This window comes from Carica papaya, chromosome 8 (assembly GCF_054855325.1).
Source record: "Carica papaya isolate Zhongbai chromosome 8, ASM5485532v1, whole genome shotgun sequence".
Classification (NCBI taxonomy): domain Eukaryota; kingdom Viridiplantae; phylum Streptophyta; class Magnoliopsida; order Brassicales; family Caricaceae; genus Carica; species Carica papaya.
The window spans coordinates 34,927,763-34,940,252 of NC_142316.1; the positions used below are offsets into that span (position 1 = coordinate 34,927,763).

At 35.8% G+C, this 12,490-nt stretch overlaps 1 protein-coding gene across 4 annotated transcripts; it reads left to right on the top strand.

Moving 5' to 3' along the window:
* Positions 1-247: 247 nt before the first annotated feature.
* LOC110811709 (nucleolar-like protein) lies at positions 248-7,752 on the top strand. Of its 4 annotated transcripts, none has more exons than XM_022038275.2 (10): positions 248-458; positions 592-779; positions 1,419-1,553; positions 2,115-3,380; positions 3,469-3,760; positions 3,985-4,194; positions 4,362-4,535; positions 6,058-6,246; positions 6,359-6,472; positions 7,090-7,752. In XM_022038275.2, exons 4-10 carry the CDS (start codon positions 2,314-2,316, stop codon positions 7,429-7,431), a joined length of 2,388 nt encoding a protein of 795 aa, XP_021893967.2. In that variant the 5' UTR covers positions 248-458; positions 592-779; positions 1,419-1,553; positions 2,115-2,313; the 3' UTR covers positions 7,432-7,752. The 4 variants fall into 4 exon arrangements, with proteins under 4 accessions (XP_021893967.2, XP_021893962.2, XP_021893963.2 ...); XM_022038270.2 differs by having other exon boundaries at positions 250-458; positions 6,058-6,258; XM_022038271.2 differs by lacking the exon at positions 592-779 and having other exon boundaries at positions 250-458; positions 6,058-6,258.
* The last annotated feature ends 4,738 nt before the right edge of the window (positions 7,753-12,490 follow it).

A 12,490-nucleotide genomic window follows, 5' to 3' on the forward strand; every position in this document is an offset into this window, starting at 1 on the left:
CAGACAGTCCCAGTCAAATCATGACTAGAGACTATGAAACTTCCGTAATTCAGCGAAAAAAATGATGGCAGTTTAGGTATATAATCAAAAAAACGCTTGCGTTATACGCGAAGTGTAACCGGCAATTCCCGGTCACTTCTCCCCCACCGACAGCCATTCCCGGTCACCACTCCACCTCTAATCCGTACATATCTCTACGAAGATTCGCCACCCCTTTTAAATTCCTCATCTCTTTCCCGCACTTGCGTCGCTCCCATCACCACCACTACGGCCCACGAGTTCAAGTCCTGGAAATAGTAAAGTCGCTGTCCACGCCACACGCACACTACAGAAAGAGAAAGTTCCTTTCCAGGAAACAAGACTGGCATTATAGAATCCCGAGGAGCGTCCGGCACCTAGCAGATATTGAACATTGTTTAAGCTTTTGCCGATCTTCGAAGCTGGAGCCAAAAGCTGCGGTAACTTTTTTCTCTCTCTCTCTCTTCTCTGTTTTGTTTTTTTGCAGTGTGTTAATAGTATATATATATATATATATACACATATACACATGGTATATCAGCTTGTTATTTTATTTTTATTTTGTTTTTACAGTTTTAGCCGTTTCTCTTCTTCCTCTTCCCATTCTGTCTTTTTGCGGTGAAAAGTGACAGAATGAAACGCATTGCAACTTGCTTCTAAAGCACCTGATCCCAAGTGTAACTATCGGTGCTGTTTGGCGTCTATCCTTTGAAATTTCGCTTTCATTTTCTTTGCTGTGAAAACTTTTCGTAGTCTATGCGGTATGTGTTCTGCTGCTTCAGCTGAGTTTTTCTGTTTTGTTTTGGTTCCTTATTAGTTGATGTTGCTGTGCATGAGTTTTGGCTTTTTCTTTCCTATTTTTATTCTAGTTCGCACGATTTTCTTGTTCTGATTCGTGTATCTTGGATAAATGTTGGTGAATTCTGGGCTAGATCAGGTGCTTGAACTCATTTTTTAGGTGGTGAAACTGAATGTAGTTGGCTTTCTTGATCGATCTGGAAGGAATGCAGATGTAGTTTTAACTGTCAATTGCGAGATTAGATCAGGTCGATTTAGCTGTTGTTTGGTTCTACTCTGTATATGGAGCACAGAACTCCATGAAATGTCTAAGGCGTGAGTGGAAAATGAGGCATAATTCTTGATGGTAGAGGGTTATTTACGATTATTGCCTGGTAGTACATGAATCCTGTCACATCTGCAAGTGGTCCTACTTGCTGTAGGTTCGGTTCAGTCTTCTATGATGCAATGAAATTTCTTCACAACGTGAAGTTTTTAGTTTCTTTGCTGGCTTTTGATGTTGATTGCGTTTGTGATTAAGATTATTTGATCTTTCGTGGTTAGGATAAAAAATTACAATGAAATAATGATAACTGTGTTCTTTTTTCTCTTTTGCTTGTCAGTTGTGGAATCTCGAGAAATAGTCGTCAAATTTGTCCAGCCTGTTATCTAGTCACTGTTACAATTGAAGATTTTTTGGTTGCTTCGAACCTTGCATAGATATTCTCAGATTGCTTGACGGTGACTAAAATAGCCTGGTACTTCCTTTGCTGAGTTGTATCTCTATTTTGCTGATTATCTTTATCTGGTTATCATTAAGTGTCCACTGCCATCTGTCTTCACAATCATGTAACATCAGTCGCTTTCTTTCTTTGTTATTGCTAAATCTGAGCATAAAAAATTGTAGGTCATGCATTTACTAGTTACAGTTCAAATTCTAAATAAGCTGAAACATCTTATATCTCGTGCTTTTCGAGCACAATGAAACGTCAAATGACATAATAAGTTTATTTTCAATCGTACAACAGATATTTCAATTTGAACAATCAGCTTCCAAGGAAGTGCTCATGATCTTTAGGCTTTCTACAGTGGAATTTTGTTGTTTTATGGAAGTTCTTCTCCTGTAATTGGTGAAAATTCTTGAAGGATTCGGAATGACAATTCAACTTTTATTTACTCTGCTGGCCAGATTAGTTTTACTCTATATTATTCTGTTTTAGAGCTCATAAATCTCATGACGCATGACATTTTTGATTAAGCGCTATTGTGGCCCTTAGCTGAGTTAGCCACTAAAAATCAATGCTATTTTGTTGTTGCAGATTGTTGCAATATTAGGATACTGAAGGAGAGCTCCGGAACTAGTTTTCCCCGCACGTTAAAGCAGAAATCTCTAATACATTTTCCTCGTTTCCATCCAGCATTGGCATATTATTGACAAGCTTTGGCAGGTTTTGTCGGCTTATTATTTCTGCCTCACGGTACTTCTCCATTTTAGTTAGTTTTTGTATTGATTTAAATATGAAAGAGATTGAGAAGAGGAGAACTTCAAATGATATTCAATCAAAGCGCTCTGGAAAAACTGGAAGAAAAGATCAAAAGCAGCAGTCAAATGGCTCCAAAAATTTAAATGCAAAACACCGTGAACCGAAAGTTTTGAATTCCAAGGCAGGCTCCAATATGCGAGGAAGTGAGCCGACTGCAGGCTCACAGCTTCCTGAAGTTTATGAAGAGTTGGTTATACATTATGTGGACGAAGTCAACAAATTAGAACAGACTCCTCAAGATCCTAAAGCTAATACAGCTGCTGAGAAAACAAAGAAGGATGAAAATTTAGATGGTCATTCCAGTGATTTCGACAAAGATCGTGAACAAGAGAAAGAATATGAATCAGATTCTGATACAATAAGAGATTCAACATCATCTCAGGGGGATTCCTTTGCTACTGAAGATGAGAATGTAGAAAGTGCGGTGAAAGTCTCCAAAAGCAATAATTCCTCAGATATTTGTCCTAATGAAGGCACAGCTGGATCTGATGGTGAAGCTAATCAATTACAACCCAAAACAATTAGTAACACTCCTAATAAATCTGTAACAGTTAGCGGAGTGCCTGCTAATATTACAGTCAACAATCCTACTAAAAATTCTGAAAACTTTCAAGATCATTCTAAATCTTCAGGTGGAACTTATGATGGGAATATTCAGGAAATAAAAAAGGTTGATGTTTTGGATGAAGCCTCAAATGGTGCTCATAGTGTTGAGCATGACAATGACACAGTTGATGCTGAAGAAAATGGTATGCTTGACAATGAGGAAGCATTAAATCAAAAGATTGAAGATATGGAAATGCGAATAGAGAAACTTGAAGAGGAGCTGAGAGAAGTAGCTGCTCTTGAAATTTCTCTCTATTCTGTAGTACCAGAACATGGTAGCTCAGCACACAAGGTGCATACACCTGCTCGACGCCTTTCTAGGCTCTATATTCATGCCTGTAAACACTGGACTCAAAACAAGCGAGCCACAATTGCTAAAAACACTGTATCTGGCCTTGTTTTGATTGCCAAGTCCTGCGGCAGTGATGTTTCAAGGTAAAAGCATAATGTTCATATCAAGTATGTTCCTAATATTTATAGTTATTATCTGCTAACCTGATCTTTTTGTTTTATTATTGATCAGGTTAACATTCTGGTTGTCAAACACCATTGTGCTTAGGGAAATAATTTCTCAGGCATTTGGCAGTGTGCATACCTCAAGTCCTGGTTCAAGGTTGTCTGAGTCAAATGGGGGTAGCAAAAGAAGTGAGGGGAGGTTCGCAACATTGAAATGGAAGGGTAGTTCCAGCGGCAAACAAGTTAATGACTTGATGCATTCTCTTGAGGATTGGCAGGAAACAGGAACCTTTACAGCTGCACTAGAAAAAATTGAATCTTGGATATTCTCTAGGATTGTTGAATCAGTGTGGTGGCAGGTAAAAATGGAAGAGAGTCTTGTTTTACTCAAACTGGATGCTGTTAGTGACTACTTTATAATGTCTAGGCAGTCCTACTATGCTTGCATCTTTTCTGTTTGCCTTTGAAAAGGGGTCTCAATGGAACTGTGTTTTTAAAATGGATTTGATCCCTTGAATTCAGTTTTAAACTATCTTGGCTAGATAGATTTTAAAATGATCTTATGTAGTTTGTGCTGCTTTAGGCCTTGACTCCACATATGCAATCTCCAATGGAGGATTCTTCCACCAGTAAAACCATTAGAAAGCTGTTGGGGCCAGCATTGGGTGATCAGCAGCAAGGAAGCTTTTCCATTAACCTATGGAAAAATGCTTTCCAAGATGCTTTTCAAAGGCTTTGTCCTGTTCGAGCAGGCGGGCATGAGTGTGGTTGCTTGCCTCTCCTGGCAAGAATGGTATATATTTCGTATCTGCTTGTCTTTTCTTTCTCATTTTAATTCACATACAGCCTTGCACAAGCCATACATATTTTAATGGCATTACATGCTCTGCTTGTCTCAGATTTGTCTTATTTCCGCCACTTACAATGGTTGATTAATTGGAATAGCATTCCTTTGATTAGGTTATGGAACAGTGTATTGCCAGACTTGATGTAGCAATGTTCAATGCCATTCTGCGGGAGTCAGTCCATGAGATTCCAACTGATCCTGTCTCAGATCCTATTGTAGATTCTAAAGTCCTTCCCATTCCAGCTGGAGATTTGAGTTTTGGATCTGGTGCACAGCTAAAAAATTCTGTATGTTCTATGTTTGCAGAACATCCTTTGTAGTTCGATTCATTTGGATACCTTTGCTTTTAAAGAAACTGGTTCACCTTACTGAAAATTATGTGTTTGGACATTGAAATCTACTTTCCTCCACTCCCTGCAACTCTATACTGCGGAAGTCGTGTTTTCTGATTAAGGATAGTTATTGTCAGTTATAGTTCTCACCTATAAGTGCAAGAGAAGAACATGAGATTTTCTAGGGATTTCTGTAGATTGATTTAGAAGGGGAAATTATTTAAGAAACTGTTAAGTCATGGAAATAGTAACACGTAGGATGCAGAAAAGATGTACTGAAACTTCTGCTTGCAGTGGCATTTGTTAGCAGTACTGAGTTTCAATGTAATAGACAGCTTTTTGGCAAATAAAATAGAATAAGTTATATCAAAATCCTTAAAGTTTGAGTATAATTACATTTGTGTTCAGAGTTTCAAAAAGTAACAATTTATTGATTGCATAAAAGCATATCTTTCAACTAAGTCCACATCTTTAATTATTGTTAAATGATAACTTAATATGTATCATGTATAAAGCAACCTACTATAATATCTTTTTTGAAAAAAAAAAAAAGATTTTGCAATAGTAAAATGTTGAAAGAACTAAGTTGTTATTTCTTAAAACTATAGACTTAGTTACAGTTAGAGTAACTTTTAGGACTCCCCACTGCAAAAATCTTGTGGAAGGAGAGATGATTCCTGAATCGGGTTTCATTTTCTTACTAAAAGGATCATTTCAGTTGAATTTCTTATTTCCATCTAGTTTTGTTCTTGTTTTTGCCTAATAATCCTACCTTTTCCGTGCGGGGCATTCAGCTTCTTTTCAGCTCTATTTTGTGCAATGTTTCGCCAATTCATTTTCAGGAAGATATTGAATTGCTGCTGGAAGGACCTAAAATCTGCCGTAGGCAATTTGCTTTAGGCCTCAATCTTACGATCCTATCGACCTAGTTTTGAATCTTTCTACATAAAACTCTAGTAAAAAGGTCAAGAGCAAGTTGAGTGATATTTTCTTTCTTGAACAAATAGTAATGGCTAATTTGGGAAGGAACCATCTGATCTCCTAAATAAAAAGTAAGGGCTAAGTAAGAAAAAATCTTTTGTATCTATAGAGTTTAGGGTACTCAGAACTTATATTAAGTTCTGCTTGTTCTTTGTATCCCCAAAACAGCAAATAAATGTACCTGATTGCAAGTAAATGGAACTGCTAATATGCCACCAAATAAAACTACCTCGCAACAGCAACAGCTGCCTGCAAGACAATCCTAAACTATCCCATCATAAAAATAATAACCCCCTACAACATGCAAACACTAACTACATGATAAAGGAAATAGAACATGAAAAACTGAAAAGTAACCAAGAAACCCTTATTGACAAGGATGATTGTGAAGCCATAGCAGTTCATTTGAATAATATTGGAATATTCTTTTGTCTGTAAATGAAAAGATTATTATCTATGCATGTGTCATGAACAAGGGAACTACTATCCTATGCAGATCGGCAATTGGTCTAGGTGGCTTGCTGATATGTTGGGCATGGATGCTGGTAGTTCTCCAAAAGAGGATGAAAAAAGCAGTGAGGAGGATTACAGACAAGTAGGAGAGGATGAGACTAAATCTTTCATTCTGCTAGATCATCTGAGTGATCTTCTAATGCTACCCAAAGATATGCTTGTAGACCGATCGGTTAGAAAGGAGGTTTATTTTGAAACTATCATCAATATAGTTTATTTTGTTTTTTCTCTTCTAAGTTGATAAATGAATTGTATGATTGAGTTTTATGTTTTTGTGTTTTTAGGTGTGTCCTTCAATTAGTCTTCCGTTAATTAAAAGAATACTCTGCAACTTCACTCCAGATGAATTCTGTCCAGATTCTGTGCCAGGATCAGTATTGGAAGCATTGAATGCTGAGGTAGGAGTTTCCTTTACTTCTGAACCAACAGGATATACAGAGAACTTTAATGGATTAAAATTATATAGATTTGATTTTGTCTACATACTGAAGCTTTGGTTATTATTCCTTGCTATGCTGTTTGCCAAAATGTTTTATTTTTGTTATCGCTTGTCTTATGAACTAATATAGGTTCTATCCACTAGCCCTATGCTTGAACTTTTGATTTTTTTGCTTCTCTTTAGAAGTATTTGCTAACGTCCTGCATAAGGGAGGGAAGGGAACAGAGTACATATATATACCCCAAATTAGATTTTACCAAAAAATAAATCCAAACATTACATGGTGGTGACTGTTGCATGCCTTATAGATTGAAAACCAGCACAGGTTATAAACTGCCATTTAGGTTGATGCGGTTATTATATTATATATTAGGTGGTAATGCCAACTTTTCAGTTACGGTAAACAGTAGAAATCAATACATGTGACTCCGCATAGGGAGCAGCAGTTACTAAGCCTAGATGGCTCACGTGTCTAGCTCTGATAGTTTAGTTTTATCTGCAGTCTGCTAAATGTTTCAGTCGGGAGAGAAAATTTCCTTGATAAATGCTTGACACGTTGGTATTTCATTTGTTTAGAGCATTGTGGAGCGGAGATTATCTGGAGACTCAGCCAGAAGCTTCCCTTACTCAGCTGCCCCTGTTGTCTACACTCCTCCTTCATCCGCAGATGTTGCGGAAAAAGTTGCAGAGGTGGGGGGAAACTCTCAACTGACAAGGAACATATCCGTGGTACAGAGAAAAGGATACACCAGCGATGAAGAACTTGAGGAACTAGATTCTCCTCTGACATCTATCATTGACAAAATGCCTTCATCTCCATTGATTTTATCCAATGGAGGTGGAAAACACAAGGAGCATGCAGGTTATGGCAGTATAAATGCAAGGTACATTCTGCTTCGGGAAGTCTGGTCTACCTGAGACCTGAGCTATAGAAGTTAGCTTTTCTTGTGTATATCCGAGTTTTGTAGTCGGAGATGTGGAGAAAAACAGAGAAAACCTACCGTGAAGAAGAGAAGAAAAAAAGAAAGATGCTTTTGAGTTAAGAGTTCATTCATGCATTGTAAGTTATTGTTCTTTTTGTATGTCTTTTCTTTTAACGTTCTTTATATTGTTTAGACCGTCTTATTATGGATGTGAATAATGGAATTAGATAACAGAAGCTGTGCTGTTTCCCTTGGTAAATGAAAATATAATGTATTTAATTGTATGTAGTTAATGACGAGTTCAAAATTTTCATTATGGCTACTTGCTATACTTCATTTCTAACTAGCATGATGCGATGGGGTCTCAAGAGGGCTGAAATTTGGTTTAAATTTATTTCATTTATATTCAAATTTACGATTTAGTTACGTGATATCTAGAAATTAATTATAATTTATAGAACTATTTGATTTGCATTTTTACCTGCTAAGAAAAGGGTTACAAAAATACTTCATTTAAATTTCAAGTAAAACTAATTTAGAATAAGAAATAACTTCTTTTATAATTTGTGAAAGGGGCATCCTTTGAGAATTTGCGTTGTTACGGCGTTGGAGCGATTTTCCAGGACGGAGAAGGGAGATTTTCGTTGAGGCGGTTGCGGTGAGGGAGGCGCTGTATTGGGCAACCGAGCACTTCCAGAAAAGAGGAGTTATCTTCACTGACGCCGAGCAAATTGCCTCTGCTCTGCATATAAGGACAGGATGGACTTCTCGGAGATGGGGGCTGTCCTCGAGGAATGTAAAGGCCTTCTTCAAGCTAGACATGATATCAAAATAAGATGGGTTCGTAGGCAAACCAATATGGAAGCTCACTCTCTTGCTAGAGCTTTTGTCACGCTAGGCCATGTGTTTGGGACGACCACTTCCCAACCTTTCTGTACGAGCAATCATATCAATAATATGTTCTTGGTTTTTACTTCAGAAAAAAAAAAAAAATTCTCGATTTAAGAAATTCAAAACAGGGTAGGAACTAATCAAACTAAACTCATTATATATATATATATATCATAATCAATATAAGAATTAGAATTAGGAATTACAAGAAATGGAATAATATTTGAACCAAAAAAGTTGTATATTTTTTCTAAAGGATAAGTAAGCTAACCAGGGTTTCATTTAAAAGATTTATGGGCTTATTGGGCCATCCAAGCCCATAATCATACATATTTATTGTAGTAATTGGGCTTGAACTGGACAAATTTTTCGTACAAAATTCAGGTGGGCTTTAATATCATACTTCAAAAGCCCATTTAGCCCAGTCCAAATATAAAGTAACGGAAAGATTTTTAAAAACATTTTATTTATTTGTGTATTTATTTCATTAAATCTCTACTAAAATCTGTACGTAAGAATTAGCATACAATAAATCAAGTCGTCATTCCCTTCCATCCCTGCATGAAATGAGAATCAAAACGCCGATATATCAAAATCATAAACCACTGAAAAAATCCAACTGAGTTATAAAAATACCATCCCAACAATTATTTTAGCGAGAATCCTGCGATAAAAAGTACCAAAATACTGCAACAAACACACAGAGTTGAAACTAAACAGATAATATCAGCTATAAATTCAACTTGAAGATCGCATATGTTGAATCTCCCAATCATCAGACCTTGTAAGCATGTCTGGAAGAAGCTAACCTGGGGGACCTGCGAATTGGCAGCTGTTCTCCATTTCTAGAAGTTGACCTGGAGGACTTGGGAATTTTCGGCTGTTTTGCACCTCTAGAAGTTGACGACATGGAGAACTTGGGAAATTTCAGCTGTTCAACACTCCTAACTTTTCTCACCATCTCCGATCTGGGGCGTTTTGGTGGTCGAAAGATTGACGATGCATCAGTCTGATGATCATGCTCATAAAGAACCAGGGCGTTTGATCGCTTCTTATCAGAACGCTGGTTAAGTTCAGTAGCAGCAGCGAATTGAAACTCTATCAGGGCCAATGAGGCTTCCCGCATTTGCTCGTAATCAGAAGAGGACTGGTCCGTTGGTGGCAACAAGGCTAGAGTCATGTCTTTGTAAGTCTGATCTCCACCATCATGATCATCATGAATCACTACTGATTTTCCTTTTGTATTATTTACCTCAGATGACCCTTTCTGATTCTGATAACTCCCTTGAGATTTTGATCCCCACCTTCCACCAAATGCAGGGGTAAGCTGTTTAGGCACATGATGATTTTCCCAGTTCAATGCACATATTTCTGGGTTGATCTGATTAGGTGCTGAAGACCCATTAGGTGCTGAATTATTATCATAATAACCAATCTGAGGCAGATCATTTTGGATAGTTTCTTGATGGGTTGGTTGTGAGTTCTGGTGAGGGACAAAAGGGCTATAAGATCCATATTGGAAGCTTGAGTTTGATTCATCATATGTCACTATCTCCTTACCCTTTCTCTTTGTATTCTCTCTTTCCGTTTCATCAGCATAGTTGTCTGCAATCAACTCCAAGGAATTGCTCATATTGGGAGAGACCAAAGAGCCATGTTGGAAGCTTGAGTTTGATGCATCATACACCATTATGTCCCCCCCTTTTCTGTTAGTACTATTATCAGTTTCTGGTTCCTTGACATGGCTGTCTGGGATCAAGTTCAAATCGGGAAGGACAAAAACTTTTTCTTCTTCGGGTCGCGGTACTATTTGATTTTCTTCATTGTCATCTTCCTCTTCAGGCATGATCTTGTGTTTGGTTTTGAGAATGGTTTCGACATCATAGTTTGCTATGTCGAAATTGGTTATTGCCTTGTCTCCTTTCAGCTTTATAGATGCAATGTCAAATGCTTGTGCTGCTTCCACTTCAGTTTCTGTTTCCAATATATACATATAATTAATCATATATATGTACATTAGCTTGGTGATTATAAGCATGCAATGTGGGCATCCATTATATGAACCCAAAATGAAAGAAAATAACTTGATAATAATTGAAAACTAGTACCAAAAACTCCCAAGAAGACATTTTTTCCGGGACGACCCTTTCTTGCGTGCCATTTTCCGCTAGGACTCCTTCTCGAAAGATCACACACAACATTGAATTAATACAAAATATTGTTGTTAAAGTAATAAAATTAATTATGTATGTATTCATATATTAATAATACGTATTTTTAATATTTTGTTCGGATTATAATATTTAAAATAATAAAATTAACCGATTCATCATTTTAAAAAATTTAAGAGATAAAAAGATCGAAAAATAATTTTCTTACTGTGCAACACCTCGATACCCTGATGTTCGATTTGAATGACCACGAATCCTCCTAAATTTAGAATTAAAGAGTAATTAGTAAACACCAAGTACTCAAAAAAAAAAAAAAAAAGAAAAGAAAACCATAGACAGCATTTTATATATGCACTATATATATATATATATGTCTTGCCTTTTAATGGAGTCCAAAGCCTTATGACCACTCAAATTTTTAATCTCCGCCAGTTCCCGAGCGTAATCACTTTTCTGTATATACAAATCAGAAAAAAAAAAATATATATATATATATATATATATATATATATATATTGATCATCAACTTATATACTATCTTTAGTTATGCATAAAACAAAAATGTATATTACTTGTTTTTATACAGAAGATTTCTTATATTATATAGGACAAAGTTGACAATAATTTACAAGATAAAAGATCTTGCTATATATGCATGGCATCTATATGGACATGTATATACTTATATGTAAGAAAAAGATTGACGTACCGGAAAATTGGTTTTAGTTCCCTTAGCTCCCCAGAGTTTAAGAACACATAAATCATATACTTTTGCTGCTTCTACTTCTGTGTTGAATCTCCCTGCATTACACACGCTCATACAAAATATTTCTTAATCATTTTGCAAGGAAGTTATGAAATTTTCGTGTGGGTGTTTATATATAATCATAAATATATATATGTATATGTATATATGTTACTACTCCTGTACTTGATCTTCATAGAGCAAAAAATTGAAGTGGCTTTAATTTTTCACTCACCGAGATACACTGAAAGAAACAAAGGAAAACAAAATTTAATAAGTGACTCATATTATTTATATATATATATATGTATATGTCTGTATCCGCATATATGTATATATACACATGTATAGACCTTGTAAAGTTACATTTAGAATAGCAAAGAAATCTCAAATTTGCTGAAACTTTTACCTGTCTTGCTCTTCCCAGATGTGTAACGTCGACTCGAGTCAAATAAATGAGCAACATAGGCTTCTGTTTTAACACCTTTGATCCTATATATGCATTAATTAATTAACATATAGTATATACATATGCGTAGATATACATTATACGTCACAAACTGAAATGAAAATGACGCAAGTATGTATACATATGTGTGTGTGTGTGTGTTATTTATGGACGAATATTACCGGCTAACGCCACGGTAGATCGAAGTTTTCTGCCTGGTTTTAGATTTAGTTTCTTCTTCGTTAGATTCACGAATCGCAAGTGCATTAGTAGCAGTTCGTTCCATTTTCCTGTAAAAAAAAATGGAACAAAATTAAGTAATTATTACGTATATGTATCTACCATATATTTATTTATGTACATGTATATATCCATTGATTCGTCTACAAAGAAGAAAGGCAAGATATTAATTGCTTACGAACATTATATATCGTTATATTTGTAGGATAGCAACTCTCCTCTATAAGATATCTATATATGTATATATATAGAGAGAGAGAGAGGGAGAATCACTCTCTATAAGTTAAAGAAGCACACAAAATAGTTAAATTTTTTAAAGTTGCATCCCAACAACTCATTATCATAAAACAATAATCCCTATCTTGGAAAATAATAAATATTTTATTTTTGAAAATAATAAAATCCAATTTTGATACCATTATACATTCTATAATACAAAAATTAATAATTTTTAACAACAAGGTAAAATTTAAATATGAAAATAACTAAACGAACCCATCAACCGTCTCGCGTGCTAAATACAAATTATAGTTGAAATGGTTTCGCGCGCTAAATACAA

Excerpts from the sequence above, each read along its gene's own strand:
- LOC110811709 (XM_022038270.2), top strand. The coding sequence starts at position 2,314 with ATGAAAGAGATTGAGAAGAGGAGAACTTCAAATGATATTCAATCAAAG. Across the intron at positions 3,761-3,984 it reads TTGAATCAGTGTGGTGGCAG|GCCTTGACTCCACATATGCA; the intron begins GTAAAAATGGAA and ends GTGCTGCTTTAG. Across the intron at positions 4,536-6,057 it reads GTGCACAGCTAAAAAATTCT|ATCGGCAATTGGTCTAGGTG; the intron begins GTATGTTCTATG and ends TATCCTATGCAG.